This window comes from Micrasema longulum, unplaced genomic scaffold, assembly GCF_059751315.1.
Source record: "Micrasema longulum isolate JH-2025_06_02 unplaced genomic scaffold, ASM5975131v1 h1tg000308l, whole genome shotgun sequence".
NCBI classification, from domain to species: Eukaryota; Metazoa; Arthropoda; class Insecta; order Trichoptera; family Brachycentridae; genus Micrasema; species Micrasema longulum.
In genome coordinates, this window is record NW_028277512.1 from 250,887 (window position 1) to 275,512 (window position 24,626).

Consider the following 24,626-nt stretch of genomic DNA (forward strand, 5'->3'; position numbering starts at 1 on the left):
GTTTATATGACTGTAGTTGTAATTGGCTTAGGGGCTGTATATATAACAAATAAATAAATATTCATTATTTCATGTCCGCTCCCTAGTTGGAGAGTACGGTGTCGGTGTCCACAAAGATCCTCCGAGCATCTCTGATGCATCCTCCCAAGTCAGGTTCGCGCCCCGCAGTTCTGACACGAACTGCCGACAAACAGTCAGCAGTGGACGCCCAGGAAGTCGAGAACATAATGCCTTGTAAAGTAGGCAAGCGTGGTTTAGGCTCTCAGGGGCGATATTCTAAACCACTCTCGCGGTGGGAGAAAACAGTTTTTCTCGTTTATTTTGCACGTAAATACACGAGATAATACGGCCGCGAGAGGGTTTGGAAAACCACCCCAGGAAGCATCCGCAGAAGATGGCCAAGCTAACCGTATCACCTTCGCTTATAAACTAATATAGAGTTCGATATAATTTACTTACAAGCCTACCCACTTTATGAAATGCGTACATTTTAATAATATATTTACTATAGGAATAGGAAAATAAAGTTCCAACATAGTATCATTATTTTGCATCGCATAAAATTTTTGTACGGTTTTTTAAACTGACCCGAATTTCTTTATTTTTTATAAATTATTGTTTAACAAAAAGGCAAATGAAATAAGCATAAATGCTATAGGCAAATCACAGAATTTGCATCAAAAAACTCCCATTTAGAAATAAATATAAAAAGGTGGGTATAACATTAATTTCATAATCCACAATAAATTACACCGATAAAGTTAAAGGAATTCTCACTTCTTTTTCAGAGGTTAAGTTAGTTACTTAAGTTGTTACTTAAATTGTGAAAAATACAATATTTTGTTAGCTGGCCTAATCCCGGGCCGGGCTTCAGGGGGATAGTAAAGAATGAACGTGGTTTCTATCTGTCCAGTCATGTGATAAGCTCATCTTCTGCCGACCACCTGACCTGACCCGTGGTTCACATTCGATACATTTCCCGCCTCAGCTTGACTAAAATATTGCGATTTGAGTTGAATAGTATTATCTTGTGTTCGGCGTTTCGCAGTCAACATTTGAAACATGATTTTAGAAATATTAGTGTTGCTTTGCAGCCTGGCATTAGCATTTTATGTTCATATCACGTGGAATAACAACTACTGGAAAAAAAGAGGCGTACCTTTTATTGAACCTAGTTTCTTTTTTGGAAATTTCAAAAACGTAGTTCTTGGAAGCAAACACTATGGCGAACAGTTTAAAGATTTGTACAGGTATAAAAATAACAATTCTTCGTTCTGTTTGAAATATTTATTTATTTGGGATTTTTACAGCTATTTACATAAAAAATAAGTAGAACAATACTAGAGCCAATTAAAAAAAATCCACTGTTGATCTAATAATACATAGTATATAAGAAATGAGTTTACAAAATTGTATGTGCGCAACGTTTGTATTCATGTATGTGTTAATGAATGTGTGTGAATGAATGTGTGAAGGTGTGTATGTGTCGGAGCGTAAATAAAAAAAAGTAATATAAAACATGTATAGGAAAGAACTAGGTTAGAGGTTTGACTATGAAGATAATAAAAATAAATAGTTTATATCTACTTTCGAAACCTTTATAAAAATATTTTTAAAATATTACGTTTTGATTGTATTTTTAAAAAGTATAGTAAGTGTCAAAACCTTATTCCGCATAAAGCCTAGTATTACATTTTAATAGCGTTGTATTTGTATAGGTTTTTGTACAGTATTTCTTAAAACTATCGATGTTATTGGTAAGTACAAATATAACGCTCTTGATTCTATGAAATTAGTTAAATTTATTTTGCTCAATTAAACAGATTTTCGTCTGTTTTTTAATAACTCTTTGTTTGCTTAAATAGAAAATTAAAGTACCTTAATTTTTAAAATAAAGACTTGTTATTGCCAAATGTCTTTTATTGTTTTTTCGTTTGTAAATCTAGGATGTATATGTGTTGAGTGAAAACTTAAAAAAACAATAATTAATTAATTAACTATAATTTATATTCTACATTTTAAGAAGAGATAACTTCGTTTGTATAAACTTATTAACTTTGAAAGTATATTAATTTGTGCTTATACTTAATTCTCTATACACGCGAGTTTTTGAATATTACTGAAAGAAAGTCTATATAAATATTATTATTATATTAATTTGAAGCGAGCAACTTAAAGCGGATATGCTTAAATCTATTTTAATGAAAGTTAGTTGTTGGCGCACTTTAACTTTTTCGAAACAAATCTAGTCCATTTTTGAACACATTGAGATCAGCTCTTGTGGGAGCTTATTCCAACCATCAACAACTTTATTGCTCAGAAAATGCTTCCTTGGTTATATTATTTTATAATTTTTTTCTTTTATTTACTGTCAAAAATTAATATCATGATACCTTGTTATTTCGGACTTTACAAATATTGTTATAAATTATCTGATGAATGGTTTTTAGTTTTACAATCCGCTTATTAAGTCTTAAAATACATTATCATTTTGTAAATATTTTATTTGTAATACGCATGTAAGCTGTGTAAATTAAAATTAAAATAATCAAACATTTTTTTTAATCAAAAGAAAAAATATAGATTCACAAAACAATATTTTACACAAAACGTTCAATATCTCTCTACGTAATATAAACTAGGCACATTACTTGCGCAAGATATGATAACTTTGAATGAATGTGTTTTGATAAGATCTTATAAAGTATGTTGAACAACCGACTTTATAATGTTTTCTTACCAGAAATGCGCTATATTTTAAAGTATGAAATTTGGTTTCAGGAAAGCAGATGGATTGCCGTTAGTGGGGATCTACGCTTGTAGGCAACCAAATATTATTTTAAGAGATCCAGAATTAATTAAAGAAGTTATGGTTTCCAACTTTGCGAGCTTTACCGATAATGATTTTACGGTAACTTATTATTTTTAATTTAAACATATCGCAGTTTATTGATGCTCTCAAAAATACATATAATCTAGATATGTAGATACTTAACCCTCAAGTGAGAGTGTAATTTATAAAGACATCCGAAATTAATTAGGATAATAGCCACGAAATAGTTGCAAAGTAATAAATCCTACTTAAAAACAAACTAATTTGTGTTTTTTTTTTGCACCGCTACAGGCCAGGAACCAAAAAATCCGCAGTGAATTACATTGCAGAACACCCGTGCTTGAGAAAAATCACATTAGATTTTTGTGTTCTCACCGGGAATCGAACCCGGAACTTTCCGTGCGTGAGTCAAGCGTCTTAACCACTAAACCACGGAGGCCGTTAATCGTGCATTAATCGCCATGCCATTAATCTAAAGATAATTGCGGTCAAAACAGTTAAACACGTGAGCGTCGAAAAATGATAAATTACCATTTTAAATGATGCTGTTTTTTTTCCATGTTTATTTATTGAAATATGTATCAAAACTTTTGAAAACTAAAACACAGAAAAAAATACAGATGGTCCCTTCTGCCATTTGACTACCGATTAAATATGATCGAAGAGTTAATTTAGCCAACAATTAAAACGATTAGGTATTTAGAATAGCATTTACGCTCGGGGAACGATTTTTCCCATTATTCACAACAGGCCGAAGAATTATCTCATAAGTTGCGTAGTGATTAAGACGCTAGCCTCACGCATGGGGATTCCGGGTTCGATTCCCGGTGATTCCATTCAATGTTCCGATGGATCACCGGTTGTGGAAAGGGATATGATGATGATACGCAACTTGTAATAATTCTTTTTTATAATTCCAGGTCGACATAGAAAAGGACCATATGTGGGGATGCAACCCCTTTACAAATAAGGGCGATGTGTGGAAAACCATCAGGGCGAGATGGGTTCCTCATTTCACTCCTGGCAAAGTCAAGCTGCTGTACCCGAGCATGGAAGTAGGGCCCGAGTGATGCTGGATTACTTAAACACCACGCTGAGACGGGATCCTAATTCACGCATAGAAACGAGAGAGGTATTTTTTATTTATTTATCAACCAATTTATAGATTTAATGCTTTAAAAAAATAAATTCTTTATTTATTTATACTCAATAAAAATCGAAGAAACTAAATGGCACAAAAAATAGTACGACACTTAATTTTTTTTGTTCTTTGAATAGGTCCAATTTTATGAAGGCAAGCCAGAAATAGTATTATGCCTAAAGTTATTTTATTTTATTTTGTTTCATTTATTTGGATAACCAACAGCTATAATTTTCTTATATATATATATACAAAACAAATAATAAGTAAGCCAATTACAGGTTTTACAAGTAGCATCACAGTAAGTTAAAAAAGATGATTAGATAAATAAATTGCTGTTGCATAAAAAAAAAACAATATTAAAGCGAGTGAGAGTAAAAAAAAATTAAACATCATTTCGTACCTTAGAGGATAAAAAACAAAAGTCTGCTTATTGTCGTTATGAAGTTAAAAATGCAAAAACTGGACTTTTTAATTTACTTTTAACTTTTTATAGATTTAAAAAATCACTAAGATAGACCGGATCTTGTCTTGAGGTAGAATTATTTTTTTGTCCTAGTTTGATTGCATAAGTCCGTCAATTAATTAAATTAAATGAAATAAATAAATAAATTAAATCGTTTAAAAAAACCACAAAACACCGAAGTCGACTTTCGTTATAAATATGTGTTTTTTAATATGAAAAAATCTGGAGTCCACTTTGTTTTAGTGCAAAAAACATCACTAGTCCCAGATATGGTATTTTAATATGTAGTTTCATTATCAAAATAATTATTATTTTGCATTGAAAGTTCTTTACATATTCCAATTATTTCATTTTGTTTAAAAGTTATCTTGGTTTGGAAATGGCAGTCACGAAATCTGGTTTCCTGAACATTTCGTTCAATGTGACTCCTGTGGTTTATCCTTAAACAGATATTTAGTTGAATAATTTTAGTAATTTTAATAACAAATACATATAAAATATGTAATTTAGCATTTAGCCGTCATCAGTAGGTACGGAGCTCTCCTTTGGCGCGGGTGCGGTACGACACATAAATGCAATAGATCATAAAAACAAACGTGTTCTCTTTTATCTCTGATGAAATTTATAAAAAATACCTCGTATTTCGCCGCGTTGCAATCAGTAATTTTTTAAAATAATGATCATAATAATCTAAATTTATATTATTCCTAATATTTAAAGCATTAATTTTGTGGTGAAACATTTTACGAAATGTTATAAAATCTTTGTAAATAACCACTTACCGAATTTTCTGTCTACCGGTTTCGACACGTACCCGTCTCTTTGCACTCTCCCACAACATAAAATATTTTCATAACATAATCAGTGCATGTAAAGGTCGCTTATTAAAATGCATATGTCGTGTTGGTTTTATATTTTTCTGCAACAACTATGGTGAAGGTGTATGGTGGGTTTTGCATGTTGGTTTAGTTGGTGTCCTGAGAAAGAGACAGGTACGTTTCGAAACCGGTAGACATATAAAAGTCAGGGAGTGGTTATCTGCAATGATGTAATTATTATTCCGTTTATACAAAAAAATACTTCAATGTAAATATTTTTTGTAACTGAATTTAATACAAGTAAACACAGTTTTGTTACCCTTCGTGTTTACAATAAATATGATCATAGAGAAGAATCACAATATAGTCCTCCACATTATTTGCCAAATAAACAGTGAAAGGGGCGATGAAAACTGTAGAGTTAAATTCAATTAAAATCGGTTTTTGAAATTGAAATTTAAAGACTTTTAAGTTTGTTGACAAGAAACGTTGCTTTTTAGTATGAGCGAAACCGATAGGAAGACCCGGGGCCTTTATAATGCTGTTCAGGTATGTGGAGGGAGTGATTTAAAAAATAACACATATGTACCAATAATTTATATCGACGTTTATTATCCTTGATAGTAACATAAAAATCAGAGCAAATGGGAGATAATATACTAAAGCCATAAAAAAACATATGTTGGCATCAGACAAAGCGATAGACCAAGCCTGTTTCTCTTTCTGTATTTTTGCAATTAATAACATTATTGCAGAGGTCGCACATCTCAAATTGGGGTACATTCTTGGTAAGAGGGAAGGAATTATCTGTTATACTGACGACGCTTTACAATCACAGCTGAAAGCAACAATTACTTACTGAGAATGCCCACAAAATTCGACGAATCCTGCTCAAGTATCTTCAAAGCAAAAACAAAGTGTATGGCATTTTCCAAAGACCCACTTGAGTGCAGAACCTCAGTACGTGACGAGGTAATTGAACAAGATATCCAGTTCAGATATCTCGGCAGTCAACTGCTAAACTCTTATACGCTCCCCGGAGAAGTATGGCATCAGGTAGAATGCTGCATCCTAACAGATGACATTGAAGCGAGGGCATACACTGTCAAGACCGAAAGTATGCTACGGACATCAGAAATAAAAACCTGCGTGCTATTGCAGGAAAAGCGTCAAGTGGTCGTGTAGGAAACACCGCAATCCGAAAGATCCGTGAAGTTCAAGATGTGGTCCGATGAGAACAACAGCGTTGACGATACCGGTACTAACACGTACAGAGAATTAATTCTATAAGAACTCTAAATATAGCTCTGCATGAATTACCAGATGGAAAGCGTCTACCAGGAAGACCCTTAAGACGTTGGAGAGATAGCTAGAGTTCAGCATCACGAGAAGATAATCCTGTAATAACTGACTCTTAAGTCTACAAAAAGTTGAAGAAGACGTTTATAGTGCAATGTGTCGTAGTACACAAAAAATACAAAAATGACTTAAGTAAGTAGAAATGTTTAAAAGATGAATTATCAGTGTACTGACGAAATCATGTGGCCACAAAAATTCTTCAACCTTAAAGCAATTTGTTCAAAGATCAGTGTTCCGAAAATTAGGACACAATGTGTACTTGTCCAATCTCTTAATTTTTAATTGCTAAAACTTAATTGAAAACACCAAGTTGACTGTGGCCTTATACTGTAACTAATTCGTTTCGTTAATTCATTCGTATTGAATGAGAGGAAACGAGAACGAAATATGGTTTTGAGTACCTTAGAAAAAAGAAAGAGCTAAGACGTCTAGAACGCAAATACAGAATTACACTGTCAACTTCGGACCGATCAATATGGTTAGATATGCAAGCCTCTTATAGGATATTTATAAAAGAAATACAATCTAGTTTCTGTTGTACAAAAATTGCCGAACAGAAAAAGTCTCCAAAACAACTATGGCGGAGCCTTCAATCTGTTCGTGGTGACTGTATAGCAGAAACATCTGACACAGACGCTACTGCCACTGATTTTGCCGACTTTTTTCACAGATAAAATCAGACTGTCGTGTGGTTCAGCGTAAACACCTGTAGTTTTAGCTAACGCCTCTCAAAAATTCAGTAAATTTGAACCAACATCTATAAATGAGGTTAAAAGGATTGTTGCAGCCTTACCCCACGAACAATGTATAGTAGATCCGATGCCAACATGGCTTTTGAAAAAATGCAATAACGTATTAGCTCCATTTTTAACAGATTTATTTAATACATCCATGGAGAGCAGCATTGTTCCAAGAGCCATAAAGAAAGCTAATGTAACTCCACTTATAAAAAATTCACAATGAGATATGGAAGATCTTTCCAGTTTTCGACTTTTTTCAAATCTTCCTATCATATCAAAAATACAAGAAAAAATAGTTTCTCATAGACTCGTTATCGAGCAGAACTCTCTATTTTCGGTAAGGCAATCTGCATACCGACGTTTTCATTCTACGGAGACGGGAGTGATAAGAGTACTGTCTGACATTATAACGGCGGTAGACTTGGGTAATCTGGTGTTGATGGCTCTTCTAGACATGAGCGCTGCATTTGATACTGTAGACCATATTATTTTTCTTGAACGTCGGGAGAAAATTTATGGTATCCGTGATCAGGCACATATGTGGTTCTGTTCATATCTTAATAAAAGAGAATATGCAGTTGTGTTCCAGGATAAAAGCTCACCCAACTTTCCGGTCTCTACAGGATTGCCTCAAGGATCAGTAATCGGACCAATCCTCTTCTCCTCTTCTATACACTAAAAATAAAGATAACATTATCAAAGAGTATGGATTGTGGTCTCACTGCTATGCAAATGATACAAAAATTTATTTTTATTGCAAACCAGGCGAGAGAAGTGTGCTTGTCAATTTAATTGATGGATGCATCGAGAAAATAGGAAACTGGATGGCTGAAAACAGATTAACATTAAACCCATCAAAAATGGAACAACTATGGGTGGCTTTAGCCAGGTCACAGAATTTGATCCAGGATACGACCCTACCTAATGTAGGGAGTACCGCTTTACCAACCGTTAAACTACTGGGAGTTATACTTAATTCTGACCTTTCTCTTGACGCTCAAATTAGTAGAATGATAAGTTTATGCTTCTACCAGCTGAGACAAATTAAATGCATAAGCAAAATTATGCCGGTTGATCCCGCCCGTCAATTAATAAACGCGTTTGTAGTGTCGATTATTGTTATGGTATCTATGCAGGTTTACCAATTAATAAAATGACTCGCCTACAGTCTGTATTGAATGCTGCAGTGAGACTTATTTTCGGAATCTCTAAGTTCAGTCATATCACTCCACCATTTCGGAAATTACACTGGCTACGTTTTCCACAGAGGGTCGAATACAAATTCTGTTGGCTTATGTATAAATCACTGCACAACTCTGCTCACGTCATGGAATGCTCTCCTAGCAGAGGTGTTAGGCTGTGAAAGTGAAGTGATATGATATTCTAGATATGAGTGAGAATTTCCTTGATAGTTTTTCAAATATTTGAGTTTGATTTTATTTCAATTTTATTTTTCATTCTTTCATGTATTTTCAAGGTTTTTTTATTGCATGAAAGAAATTTTTTATATATCATTTGATTTACCATGTATTTTTTGATGATGTTTTTGCTATACGAGTATGCAGTAAATATGGTAATATTGACTGTAAAAGTTTTATACATATATTCGTCCCAACTCAACACGGGACTTTGGTTTTATGGAGTTGAGACTTGTACCTCAATAAATGTTTAAATGAATATATTGTAAAAAATAAATAAAATAAAACAATTGTTTATTTTTTTAAAGAGTTCTTTAGTTGGTGTTAATAAGGAATGTCATATATCAGCCAAATAATTATCTATTGTCAAATAATCTTCTTGATCCCAATCAATCAGGTCTTCGTGCGGGCCATAGTACAACTACCGATTTAATCAAGGTAACAGATGACATTAGATACGCAATAAATAACAAAATGCTAACCTTGATAACATTACTCGACTTCAGCAGCGCTTTCAACTCTGTGGATTTTAATTTTTTGTTAGCTAGGCTCAAAACACTAAATATGACACAATCGGATATAAAATTGTTCGGATCGTATTTACGAGCTAGACAACAGTGCATCAAGACACCAGATCATCATTCGGAAAGCGTTGATATTGTCGCTGGAGTACTTCAAGGTGGAGTTTTATTACCATTACTATTTTCCCTGTTTATCAATCCGATAGCAGAATGTCTAAATTGTTTATATCATCTCTATGCAGATGATTTACAACTATGTATATCATCATTGCAGACCTGAAAGCACCAGTGAAGCAATATAATCGATGTATAACACACTAAATTGCGCGTCAACTAATGAATTAAGCGGCAAAATATTTTTTAGTCTACACTCACTTAGAAGGTTGCAAAAATTCTTACCCATTCATACTAAATGCATTCTTGTACAAGCATTACTACTACCCATTCTAGATTACGCTGATGTTTCCATGACTGATTTGCAGTGATAAACTAGAACGACTTCAGAATGCATGCATAAGGTACATTTTTGACGTAAGGAAATATGACCACATTTCGGACTATCGTAGGTGCTACAGACCTATTGCAAACTTAACCATTCTAAGTAAAATATCTGAAAAGTGCTACACAATCGATTATACCAACAGCTCGAAAACCTTTATTTTATTGCAAAAGACCAACATGGATTTCAAAAAAGAAAGGGTACCTCCACAGCAATGATATCAGTTTGCAACTTTATACAAACCAAAATTGATAAAGGAAATACAGTGACTGCACTCATACTTGACTTCAAGAAGGCATTTGACACAGTCCACATAGATACCCTTCTAGATAAACTACAACATACACGAGTTAAGGGACAAGCTCTCAAAATATTTAAAAACTATCTACAAGAAAGAAAACAGTTTACGAAAATTGAAGAACACAAAAGTGAAATAACAACAATGCAATTCGGAGTACCTCAGGGATCAATATTAGGACCATTGTTTTATATAATATACATTAACGACATAATACACAGTGACATAATGGGAAAAAAAACAATCTATGCGGATGACTTAGGAATTTTATATGAAAACAAAAATGACATTGAAACGACTAAAACCGTCAACAATGACGTGCAAAAACTATTAGAATGGACAAACAAAAACTTCTTAACACTAAATGCCAAGAAATGCAATATAATACATTTTGAAACACAAAAGAAGAAATATAACATGAAAATAAAAATAAACAACGAAACCCTTAAAGAACTAGAACATGTGACTTACCTAGGACTTACAATGAACAGACAATTGAAATGGACAAAACACATAGGATGATGCGCGCGCCGATTATTCCGAATTTTAATAGGTCCATCTTCAAGTATTTGTTGGATTTGGTAATGCCATGTCTTTCTCGGTCATCCTCTATTACTGCATTTATCAACATTCGCATTGTAAATATTTTTAGCAGTTCTTTCGCTGTCCATTCGCTCTACATGTCCAAACCAACGCGGAGCTTTCTAAATTTTGTCGATAATGCTCATCTCAGCCTTACATAATGTACGGATCTCAACATTTGTGCATCCACCGTACATAGTTTTACCACACATTCGCCCGAGAGATCGCATTTCGACAGCATTCAGCCTACTTTCATCCCTGTTTTTCCAATCCATACTTCGTTCCTAAACATCAGGACTCCATTGTGAACTGCTAATTTTGAATCTTGTGACAAACAATTATTTTCCAAGGTTGATTTAAGTGCACCGTTTACTCTGTTCCCGGCACACACCCTCCTTTCAATATCTTTTTCAGTCATTCCATCCATAGTAAACATACTTTCCAGATACACAAATTCCTCTACTTGTTTTAGTATAGCCCCATCTAAAGTGATTTCACATTAAGTCATGCTTTCATTTCTTTCAAAAACCATCACATTCGATTTGTGACATTCATTAGCAAATCGCTTCCCTCGCGTACATCTCAGACCTTGGGTACCAAGAATTGCAGTTCCTCTTTATTTGTCGCTAACTTTATTATGCAACTCTGTATTGTAAAAGCCCTCTGGTTGTTTAATGTATAAAAAATTAAAATAAAATGAGTCATGTTTGTTTAATAAGTCTTTAAAAACATTTATTTATCACATATTTATTTATACATACATATTCAACATTTCAGACGCATACACATTAGAGAATTATGTTTTTAGTCTTGACTTTTTAACATTGACAGCACGCACTCTTAACCGTTTTAGAATGGTACAATCGGTTTTTAGTCGTACTTCAAAATAAATGCTGGAAGTAATCGAGTTACTTTTTGAAATTTCAATTTCATAAACCGTGATTTTAATCGAATGTTACTTTAATCTCTACTGCTTGTATTGTCCCTTTCAATGCTAGTTTGGGTTTTGTATGAAAGGTTGATATTAATTCAAATTTAACATATTCCGATTTTGCATCACTACCATTTTTTTAAAACTTTACTATGTCCTGACTATGAAATCCATATTTTCATCAAAATATCAATAGACGAGAAATTGTTGAATGTGAGAACAAAGCTGAGCTGTCGGAATAGATTTGTGCATCCTCGAAATGTTGTCAATATTTATATCTTGACGGCATCTGATAATGCACAATGTACAAAATTATAAATCAAACCGCTTATACACGCGTTTGTGTAATATTCATGTAAAGAAGTGAATTTGAACAGGAATGTTGCGTCTCATAAAACGAAATAATACGGACCAAAATGGACACCAAGTCATCGGAACAAAAGGTTTCCAGAAACTATCTACTAGCCAGCGAGCCACATGGCGACGATATCCACCTACTGTCTACAAAAGCTTCTCTTCGGACATCTATCTCCCTTTGTTAACCATGGAGTTGAAACAGTGTTTGATTTATTGAGTTTTTTATTGCTTACTTCTTGGTATGAACACTTGACCAATTTACTACTATACTCTATTTTTTATAAATTTATTGATATTGTTTTAACTTTGCTGAAATTCCTCTCATCCATGCGCTTTGTAGCTGCACGATGATTGGTTATCTAGCTTTAATATATCAACTTTAAAATACCTTAATTTTGTAAACGGGGTCTAGAATTCCAATCGTCTATGCGCTTAGTAGCAGCAAGGCGTGTTGTAATCTTACTCCTTTTCACTATTCATATTATTATTATTTTGTAATACACTAAATTTATTTGTCAATTTTTAAAATGTGTAAATGGGGGCTAAATTTCTAACTGTCTATGCGCTCTGTAGCTGCAAGACGTCCTGTAATCTAGCTCCTATCTATTATAATTTTTGATTGATCTTAATTGAAAACGAGGAACTAGAATCCCAACCGTCCATGCGCTCTGTAGCTGCAAGACGTACTGGGATATTTATTAATTGTACAGCGCCCTTGAGGTGATTTTCACAAAAATGGCGCTTTATAAATTATCCAACTATATATATATTACAATAAGTTTGAATTAATAGTTGAATAATTATAATCAAAAATATAAAGTTTATTTTTCTTTGTTCCGTACCTATTGGATGTGATCATCTATTGGATAGAACTCCATGTTATGTTCCATGAGTTCTAAGAAAGTTTTTGAGAGAGGTATTCTGGGACTAGTGTAAATTACTGAAAATGTTAGTAAAATATTTGGATAAAAAATTAAACATGTGTATTGTTTGTTTTTTAGTTGGCAACTACATATTTCACAGACTCATTGATTTGGGGTGTATTTGGCATCGATATTAACTCCTTTATCAATCCTGATAATCCGTTCAGAACATTGGCAAAGAACATATTTGTATCAAACTTTTGGAGCGCCCTTTATAAAACTCTAATTTTGATTGCTCCCTGGCTTTCTAAGCTAACAAGGTAACGAACATATACTATCCTAATGAATTGTAATATTAATTAGTAAAAACGATTGTTATTGAACAAACAAAAACAAATATGGATAGCAGAAGAAAAAGAATAAAATAAGGAACTCTCGCGCAAATATGCAATAAAACTATGTATGATATTTGAATATAATTATCTCGATTCGTGCAGAATAAAACCTATTGTCAATGCAGATCTGTGCAAAATAAGGCCTAGCCACTAGTCATAGACAAGAACTATCTACACAATTAAGAAATAGGCCAGTTCTGATAAAACCCGCTGTCAAGCTTTTAGGCGTTCACAATGACGCTGAACTTTCGTTTGAAAAGCAAATCAGCAAGACAGTCAGTGCTTGTTTCTACCAGCTAAGGCAAATTAAACGTATCCGAAAATCTTTACTTAATGAGGCGGCCTGACTTTTAATGAACGCATTTGTGAAATCAAGGGTCGATTATTGCAATGGAAGCAATGAAGTCATGCCTAGATATAAAATGGAGCGAATTCAGTCCATTCTGAATGCAGCTGCCAGGTTAATCTTTGATGTATCAAATTACGATCACATTATACCGTTGCTTTAAAGTCTTCACTGGTTACATTTTCCAGAGAGGGTCGAGTACAAGCTGTGTTGGTTAATGTACAAGGCGATGCTAACACGGCTCCTCAATACCTTAAGAAACTCTGCGTTCCTGACGAGCTGGCAGATAGGCGCCTCACTTTCCGCTCAGCCTCCTGTTCTGCCGTAGGGAAGGTGATACAACCTCATTCACGCAACCAGAGTTCCAAATTTGGCGATAGGGATTTTGCAATAGCGCGGAATACTCCAGATTTCGAAATGGTGCAACAGAACTCCTTTTCAGAAAAAAATTTAAACTTTTTAATTTGTAAAATCGTTTTCTGACTTGAAAAGTGCTACTTTTTCGACGTAACTTTTAAAAGTACAAACATATAATGTGTATTAGATGATTTGTTAAATTTGTTTGTAAGTAAATAGTTATAAGAGTTAGCCGTAGATAGACCTTTTTTAATTAATTATAATACACAGCGCCCTTGAAGTGATCACTCACAAAAACGGCGCTATAAAAAATGTCGAAATTTTTTATTATTATTAGTACTGCGATGGTTTAGACAATTTCAAAATGAAGGCAGAGTCTAGGCAACAAAAGAACAGCTAAAAGAGTTATCACTGAAGATGTAAATCAGACATGCATTAGCCGAGGAAGACAGAAAGGCATGGCTCGATCAAGTTCAAGTCAAAATTCTACTGAGTAGACATTCCAAAAGTCAGAATAAGCGGCGATCGTACAAAGCACGCATAAATTTGAAGGAAAAAGTTTTATGTATGGTGTGGAACGACATTCTATTATCTTTGTCATATTCTACAGGGAGATGGTCTTACAACCAGATATTTAAAATATGACAATTATTTTGAATTGACAAATTTTACTTTAGTGAATGAAAATTTACAAAAAAAACAAATTTATTTAAATGTGCGAGTGTTTTTGGAAATTTGAAAACAAAGCTTCATTTCTTCTATGGTTTCAATTCTCTAAGATGGATTGGTTCGCGGCAAAGCTCTCCATCTCCTCTGCCACTTCAGTCTGTCCTGTGCGGCCCTCATCAGATCTTCATATGACCTGTAGCTCATATCCTCGCATAAATATCGAGGTATTCTCGGCGAGGCGAGGCGAGGGCGCCCCTCCATGACCTAGCTATATTTAATGTTCATTAAAAGGAAATTAAGTAGATCTTTAAGGCATAGTTCATGATCAAGTAGCACGAAACATGATGTTATTAATTTATTGTGATATTTTTAAAATAAATAATACGTATTTTTAACCACCAGATATGCGCCAAAGGATTTAGAAGACTTGGCTGTTAAAGCCTCAGAAGATATAATTCGGTGCCAAAGGGAAACAGGACGTCCAAATAACGACATATACGCCTCCCTCAATAATTGCAGCAAAAGCGATGGGAAGAATGGTGAGCAATAGTACATATTTATATAACTATTTAATTTAGCCAGGTATAAGTTATTGCGATTTAATTATTTGATCGATTAAACCAAAAATATATGCATATTCGACGGATGTACTCCCAGTTCGATCCGCGAATTTCCACTTTAAAAATAAAAATCTTATTCTGTTATTGGTGGCGTCCGTCTACTCCCAACTAATGGAATGTCTCAACCGGATATATATATTTTTATTCGAAATGCTCTTCTTGGTGCTTGGCAATCGCGATGGGAATCTTCTTCTTCTTATGCCATCGGATAAGGTGTGCTTTACCAAAAATATTCCCAGGTATTTAAAATTAATAGTTATAGGGGCTATAAATATTACAATAAAAAAAATGCGGCCGCTGTGCTGCCGTCTGCCGTGTAACGACCAAGTCACAAGAAAAATGATACTATTTTATCATATTACAACAGAGATAAATAACATCTTAGAGAAGGTAATATAGAAAAACAAGGCTGTTTTATATTTATGTTATTATTACTACTACTACCACCATCACGTAGCGGTAGGCAGAGAGAATAGACCGCCATACACGTCTATCCTGGCTTATATTCCCAGCTTCTTCCACATTCATACATCTTGTCATACATGCCCATCGGTTCTGTCTGCTTTTGATATGACAAGACTTAGGATTTTAGTTTATCTGATCATGCCACGTCTTCCTTGATCGTCCTCGTCTCACGTTACCGTTCGTTTTTGCCATAATGAATAATTTCATAGTTAGTGCTTCAAATATAAATTTTATAATTAGTAATTTATTTGGTTTTATTCTCAATTTCTATGCAAAGAAACCTTTTCACCATTGCTTTTTTTTTTAGTATACTTTTTTACACGGTACGGTACTGCGTGCAACGTATCCCCGTGTAAAAATAGGTTTTGGTGTACTCTTTTATTATATTTTGAACATTTTTATGATAATGTGTGTTTATGAGGACATGTATTTGTGTATTGAGAAGTATGCGTGTGTGAAGGGTCTCATTACATTATATTTGTAATACTGTTTTTGAATCTGAGTTTTCAGAATAAGTGCCTGAGGAGAATATTAGGCATAAGGTGATTCGATGTTATTATAACTAGCATTAAGGTCCGAGAGCGGACGCAACAAGCTCCTATAACGAGCGTCTTGGTGGGGATACGGTGGACTTGGCTTGAACACGAGCTACGAATGCCTCGGGAGATCCTAAACTCAAGTTAACTATTGTTGTTGATGACGATCTTTCGGCTATATTCGGCGGAACTAAGGGGCGCTGCGATGGGGTCTCCTGGAGGCTGGCGATGTCCACATGCTCCACTTAGGAGCTGATGTGGAAAAGAAGAAGAAGTTTTGAATCATTTGAAATAAATGCCGTTGTATTGGTGCGATTAGAGAGTTGCGAAAAAGCGGAGCACGACGAGTTCGGCTATCAGAAACTTTTAAAGTATCTCATTAATATAATAGGTTGTTGATTTTAATTCTCCTTTTAAGGTTTTAGTGCATTGGAATTGGCTGGTAGAATTTTCGGAACACTGATTGATGGATCTGAAACTGCAAGTGGTCCAGTATCTTTTGCTCTATTTCAGGTAATAAATGAGTTTAAAGAAAAATATTTTTAAAGAAAAAACATCAGAAATTATATAACTAAATAACTATGAAAAGTATGATGTACATCAAGTTTAAGTTTTTACCAATTATATAAAAGTAGAACATGTTATTTATTATGAAAAAAAACATGTACAAACAACGAAAAGAGCTCTGCAAGAAGACTGAGGATGAGTGATAATGATAATGAATGATGGATTTTAACATTAGTATTAACCAATTCGCAATTCACTTTTTATAAAGCACAATTAAAAATAAACGCAGTAAACTGTACATATGTAAGTAAACATAAACAAACTACATTAAAAAAAATAAAAAATTGAAATGTTTGGTGGAATGAACAGTTTCGTATTGAAAATATTTTAATGGAAACACGAGAATGTTAAACTTTAAGCAATTTCGATGAATTAAATTAGTTTTTTTGACAGTGAAATATAAAAGTATCGAATAGTAAAAAATGTAACATCAATTAATTAGGAAGCTGTAAAAATATATCTGTGTCTTAAAGGATAAACCACGGGAGCCACATTGGACGAAATGTTCAGGAAACAAGATTAGGGGATTACGCCGATTCCAAAACATCATAACTTTTGAACCGAATAAGATAATTTCAACCTATAAAGAACTTTCGATGTAAAATAATGATTTTTTCGATAGTAATAGTACATATTAAAACAGCGCATTTGTGACAACTGATGTTTTTTGCACTAAAACGAAGTGGACTTCAGATTTTTATTTCAAGTTAAAATAACATTTTTACGACGAAAGTGGACTTCGGTGTTTTATTCAGTTATGAAAAAGCTTATTGCGAAAACTTTTGCTTTTTCAAGATCGAAACGGCAAAAAGTGAACTCCCGTATTTTATCCTTTCGAGGTACAGATAGAATTCATTGATGAATTTTCACAGCCTTACGAAGACTATAACAACATATTTATTTATCATAGCCATTTAATTTATTTGTAATCTGTTGAAAAGTGCCAAAATATATTTATTTTGGAGAGTATATTTTAAAAATATTATACCACCAAAATACAGACCGGTCAAACAAATTGGTCATGATTTGTATTTAGAATAATTAGTATGTTAATGATTAAAATAATACGGATTATTAATATTTAAAGTGTGAACTTTGTAACCAAACATTTTACCAAATGTGATAAAACATTTGCGTGTAATTTTACAACTATAAAGTATATTTTTATCGTTTTTTTAACACCAATTTATTTTATCTAAATAATTTAATTTGTTTAATTTTTTATATACTATACAATAAATCTTTTTCAATTAGTGCTAAGAAAATCGGTATTATTACTGTTCAACGGATTAAAGGTGTTTTTAAAAACAAATTAACAAATGTTGTGGTCCAGTGGTAGTATTGTGGGCTCAAGGACCAAGGTTTAAATCCCACTCTAACGCAACTCGATTTCAATTTTTCAAGCACAAGTTATTTACGACTTTAAGGAAATAGTCTGAAAATTTAAATATTTGAGTAAATAATAAAAACTCAAGCATTTCTCTTCACATAAAATATATAAGGGTAAGAAGTACGACAGTGTACTGTACATACTAAGATGAACACAAAAACGAAAAGGATGGACTTAAGGTGAAAAGATCTTTATTTTCTCGTATTTCTTGAGATTTTTCGATCTATAGTCACAGGTATTCCGATAAGCTGTTTTCAATAAACTTAATAATTATTAATGCGTGTTTGGAGCTAATTGTAATTACGGTCATTTTCCTTACAAGCATATCTATTAATTAAAATACACAGCCGGTAATATTTACAATACATATGTTTCGCATAGTTATTACGGATCTTCTGTGTGAAGTTAATTGCCTGTAACATTCTTTACCCTATCTGATGTTACACAAAAAGGAGGATGAACAAACAAACTGTCGCCATATACACTAATTAAACATGTTAACTGGTAACCTCGGATCTAAGCAATTGGCTAACTAACAATATCACATTTTAAAGTAACCATTGCCGTTGTTGACAAATTGTTTTGTTTTGGTTTCTAAACTGTCAAAGAATTTTTAACAATTGTATGATTGATTGGTTGGATTCTTGAAGGAATAAGTTATTTTTTTATGATTAATATTTAAAAATCCATATATTCAAGTCTGTATACAGACAAAGTGGTGTGGCATTTAATCCTCTCTTTACGTTTGTTTCTTTAAAATCAATATTTGATAATCATTCTCATAATTCCATATCCACAACCTAGTTGAAGCGTATGGTGTCCACGGGCATCGCCAGGCATCTCTGACAGCTGCCAGCTCCTGTGGATCCACCTAAATCAGGTTCGCGTTCCACAGTTCGAACACGAACTGCCGACGAATAGTCAGCAACGGACGTTCAGGACGTCGAGAACTTAATACGTTGTAAAGTAGGCAAGCGTGGTTGAGGCTCTCAGGAGGCATCCGCAGTATATGGCCCAGTCAACCGTACCGCTTTCGCTCGGTGACAGCTGTCACCGGAGTTTGCTGCGTCCTTTTATAACTTCATGCCTCGCAAAGTTAAACCACAGCACCCTTAAAATTATTCTGAAGCACCTATTCTCGAAACTCAGTATTTTGCTATTATGGGCCCTAATGAGGTGCGATTCACATTCGTCGAGGAGAATAGGTGTTATGGAGACGCTATATGAGCGATATTTGGTTTTAACTGAGATCAGCAGACAGCCTTCACATTGTTGAACGTCTCCTGGTATTCCCAGCCGCATTCCCAGCTCTTTTTAAAAGCTGCCACCGCTGAAACTCTTGACCGGGTACTCGATAATCTTAATTGTTTGTAACGGATAATCATTCACATTTTACGTTTATATTATTAAGCAAATGCTGTCGAGTTTCAGAAGCACAACTAGTCCTTTGTCAGGCAAAGTAACCTATCTACTTTGTTACAGATTGCAAAAAACCCCGATATTCAACTACGACTAAGAAATGAAATAGATGAAGCAGTGAATGCCAATGCAGGAGTAATTACATTCGATACCATTTCCCAAATGTCATACCTTGATATGGTGCTTTCAGGTAAGTTTTAAATATTCTTTTGCATTTATTTTCCTAATTGCATCCTCAATGTATGGACTATTTTATGACAACTGACAAAACGCATCAACCAACAAAAACCTTACTATAATGACCAAATAGGCAAACACAAACTTACTTACACTTAATATTTAAAAAGCAATATTATCCATTTTGAAGCTAGAAAAAAATGTCAAAAAGTAGATGCTTACATAAACAATGAACGACTTACTGAAATTGAACATGTTAAATACTTAAGACTAACAATAGACAGACAATTGACATGGAAAATTCATATCAACAATTTGATTAGCAAAGTCTGACATTATCGAGTATTTTCTTTAAATCAAAAACTTTGTTCCAAAAACGGGAAAAATCTTTAAATACAAAGCCTATGTAAAAACTAAAATATGTTATATGCAACTAACTACTATGAGGAAAAGGAAAGTAAAATGATGTAAACAGACTACGAAGACAAAAAAATAAATATTGAAGAATTGGTATCTGGCCTTTCATATCTAACAGCAACTAAAGAACTCTTTAAACAAATTAAACAATTAAAATTAACTGATCTTTTTCAACTAGAATCCTTTTTTATTTAAATTGGATTTTTTTTTATAAATAGCACGTGTAAGCCAATTACTGATTGTAAATCGTGTGTTACCATAATCCCTTTTATGAAATGTCCTGAATATTAATTTGTTAAGGTATACGTACATATAGTATGTGAGTTTACAAATACTTGTATTATGATGTATCTCTCGGGTTACTGTAACTCCTAATCCTTATTCAGAGAGGTTGCCAAAAAATTGACTGTTCAACTGTTCGATTTTTCAAAGAAATTTTAATAATCTTGAGGCTTGGTGCACCGGAAATGCTCTCTTTCTTAACGTGGATAAGTGTCATGTAATGTGGTTTTCTCGAATCAAAAATCCATTGATTTTTTAATATGGCATCAGTTATACTACATTAACTCTTGTAAAGAGAATAAATAATCTGGGAATCATCTTTGATGATAAATTAACTTTTGTAACCTATATGAATGAGATGGTTAATAGAGCCGCAAAAACCCTAGGCTTTGTTATCAGAACAACAAGGGAGTTAAAGTCTGTTGATGCATTAAAAATATTATACATAACCCTAGTAAGAAGTCGGTAGAATATGGGTCCTCAGCTTGGTCTCCTCATTATATTACTAATATAAACCGTGTGGAGAAGGGCCAACACATGTTTTTAAGATTCATGAATTTCAAATTAAACATTCCAATGGAAGAGCTAAACTATAAATGTTTAATGAAGCAGTTAAAATTTATATGTATTAATGATGGAAGAAAAATTTCAGATTTAGTGCTGCTTTTCAAGTTTTTAAATAATGTTCTTGAAAGTCCCGAACTTTTAAATTGTATGAATATTTATTCTGATTTTGTTTTATGTTTTATATTTTCTATACTTGAGTACAGGTGTTTTGTTTTATTATAATTGTTTTTCAATATTATTTTATACTTTGTCAAAGGCGTAAGCCGTCGAAATCAATAAATAAATAAAATAAAATTTGCCTTCATGGTAAAAATAATATTAATTTTATCTTTTGTTTTCAGAATCTCTTAGGCAATTTCCACCTTTATCTTTCCTTACTCGGGTCTGCACCAGGGCTGCAGTACTGAAGTCTGGAGACGTGGAGGTGAAGGTTCCAGTTGGAATGACCTTGGTTATTCCAGTAGTAGCTCTCCATATGGATCCTTTGCATTTCCCAGAGCCGGATACCTTTGACCCTGAAAGGTTCGGCCCCGATGCTGCTGACAAGATCACCAAGTTTACATATTTACCCTTTGGAGATGGACCGCGAATTTGCATCGGTAAATTATTTTATAAACATTTTTTATTACAGAATTTCTGGAATAATCGAAAGGTCCGATGCTTTGGAGGGCACCCACTTGCACAGTGACGCGACACGAAGATTAAATCTTTGTAAGCTGTTTATGCTTAGACTATATCCTGCAGCTCGATCACTAGATAAAAATTGGTTGGTTAAGGACTGTTTAAGCACCTGTGCCTCGATTATGAACGCTATCTTTATCTTACCTCGCTAAGTTCTACCTACATACTTGTCATATCGAAACAAGCCAATGAATGATCGCAAACAACTATTTCGTCTTTCTTACGTCATTAAAATTTAAAATGGTTCTCATTTATATTTTAAATGGGCTTCTGTGATAGAAAGTGCCCTCTTCAAAGCTCACTTGAACTTGATTTTTAAAAGACTTTTGACACTTGTTAAGACCATATGCTTAACGATCGTCTGTATTTACCTACCGAGCTACTACAAAGCCGGCTCCTTTAACGTCTCAATACGCACACTCCGGAAGATACTAAAACAGACGGAAAAAATATTATAACTCAATTAATTTTTTATATTGGTGGCATTTTACGGCTAGATGCTCATGTATGTCAATAGGGCAGCATCTAGCTAGTCTAGAAACTGCATCTAGCCACTCGTTTCTGAAACTGGCAGTTATGTCAGAATTTAATTCTACTTCAAAATTTACTTATTTCTCTCTCATATTTTTAATAGGCTTTTAAGAAAAAAAACTTCCGACATCAAAACGATTAAAATTGTTTTTTCGGAATCCATTTAAAACAAATTAATCAATAGTGCATTTGACCATAATATTTTATGACATATTACTTAATCACAGCATCTTCACCGTACACTGCGCGAATACAGCGGGTAGCTTTGGCAGCTTTATTCCCTTGATAGAACGCGAACGGAAATATGTGTCGAAAACGCTCACGTTCGTCTACTTCGCATTCCACTTTGAAGGCTTGTAATCAAATAAAATAATATATTTAACTTAAAAGCAAACACAACATCTTGTAGAACGCAATATTTTCTTTCGAATGACGTATAACCTTTATTATTTTTTTAAACTTTTAGTTTTCATTTTTAAAATTGTACAAAAAAGAGAGAGCTTATTTTAACAGCCAATAGTATTTCAATACTTGTATAAATATACTAATGTATTAGTTCAATACGTTCAGATATTCTCAAATTTAGTGGTTCTTTACTTTCAAATACCAACTGCTGTAGTAGTTCTATAATTGTTAAAAATTATGGTTTCTGATATCCAACATTTAGTTTGTTGATTATTGTTGATGTGGAATAATTTTGTCTTCAGGTAAGAAGCTGGGAATCCTCGAATCGAAGGTGATGATCGTGAACTTAGTGCGGAACTACGAGATACGAGTAGCTCCTGGCCAAGGAAATAATCCCCTGAAACTGGACCCCATTATATTCGTCGTCAGGACGGAGAAAGACTTGCTGGTCACGCTTCATCCGAGAAAGAAGTCAATCTAAAAACTTTAGATTAATACTAAAACAAAAATATGTACTTTATTCATCGCTTATAGTAAAATGAGTTTTATAAAACAGGTGTAGAGCAAAGAAATTATTTAATGAAATATATATTGACCTGAAGATACTGTAAGATCTACTGTACTCTTAACAATATTTTAAGCACGTCCAAAGACAAATACGACATCTGATTCTCCAGGTAGTTTATTAAGATTGGTGGATTCTACTTCACAGTGAAACATAAATGTTGGATCGCTTAAAACAGTCAGTGACATGCCATAAGTCCTGTAAATGCTTAGACTTTTATATTTCATTTTTAAAAAGTGTTTTGCCTCTGTGATGAGCTGCATAGTTTAATGCTCAGAGACGGTTGATGTATAAACTGAAAAAAAGTTATTTCATTTGGTTATTTTTTGTATAGTAAACGAATGGATATACTTTTTATTATATAAATAAAAGACGAGTGATACTTTAATCCACAAATTTGGAATATCCAGTGACCGGTTTCATCGCTTTCGCGACATCTTCGAGACTGGTATCTTTATTAAGGAGTTCAATGTATTTATACAAAACAGAGGTAAGAATAGATAATCCAAAGTTATATGAAAGTAAATAAAATAAAATAAAGTTATTTTTATCTTAAGGATCATTATCAAAAAAAAATCGGGTTACCTAATGAGTTGAAAGCGATGAAACCGATCACTGGATATTCCAAATTTGTGGATTAAAGTATCACTCGTATTTTATTTATATAATAAATTATAATGAACTTCCATCAAGAATTTTCACTTACAAACTTAAATGTTTTTGAATGGATATACTTATATCATTGTTATCAAAAACATTTTTCACTTTGAGGTTTGACATTTTACTCTTATATGTTTATAAATTTGTATTAACCACTTTAATTTTGATTTTCACTTCGACCGGTTTCGAGGTTACTACCTCATCGTCAGGAATTAAACTAACTTATAATTACACGCGTTGCTATTCATATTATAAAATTTTGTATGGAAGAGACAGAATAATGAAAGAAAGAGAGAGAAAGAAGATAAAATGAATCATAACGGGAATATTTAAAAAAATAATCTTATATCCGAAAACATGATTTTAATCAAGAATTGGGTGTAGAAATTTTGCATGTCAATAAAAATGGTTTTCGTTTAGACAATTTAGAACGATTAGAAATTAGTCCAAATAATAAAAAATCAATCAAATTTTAACCTTAAGTCCTCTATTAAAAATATTCCCGTTATGATTCCTTTTATCTTTTTTCTCTCTCTTTCTTTCATTTTTCTGTCTCTTTCATACAATATTTCATAATATAAATAGCAACGCGTGTAATTTTAAGTTAATTTAATTCCTGACAATGAGGTAGTAACCTTGAAATCGGTCGAGGTGTAACTCAAAATTAAAGTGGTTTATACAAATTTATAAGCATATAAGTGCATATACTTATGTTCAGTACCAGAGTAATTAAATATTAAATTTTATTAAA

General features: G+C 33.2%; 2 protein-coding genes across 4 annotated transcripts in view; one reads left to right on the forward strand and one right to left on the reverse strand.

Annotated features, from left to right (window-relative positions):
* Positions 1–24,626, reverse strand: part of LOC148282631 (uncharacterized) — a 167,868-nt gene that overhangs the window by 109,564 nt on the left and 33,678 nt on the right. The gene's annotated exons all lie outside the window — the stretch shown is intronic.
* Positions 950–23,255, forward strand: LOC148282633 (cytochrome P450 6j1-like). Its single transcript, XM_088224769.1, has 10 exons — positions 950–1,250; positions 2,782–2,911; positions 3,754–3,899; positions 4,112–4,127; positions 12,965–13,146; positions 14,996–15,132; positions 16,633–16,727; positions 19,654–19,780; positions 21,375–21,632; positions 22,953–23,255. Exons 1-10 carry the CDS (start codon positions 1,063–1,065, stop codon positions 23,129–23,131), a joined length of 1,458 nt encoding a protein of 485 aa, XP_088080895.1. The 5' UTR covers positions 950–1,062; the 3' UTR covers positions 23,132–23,255.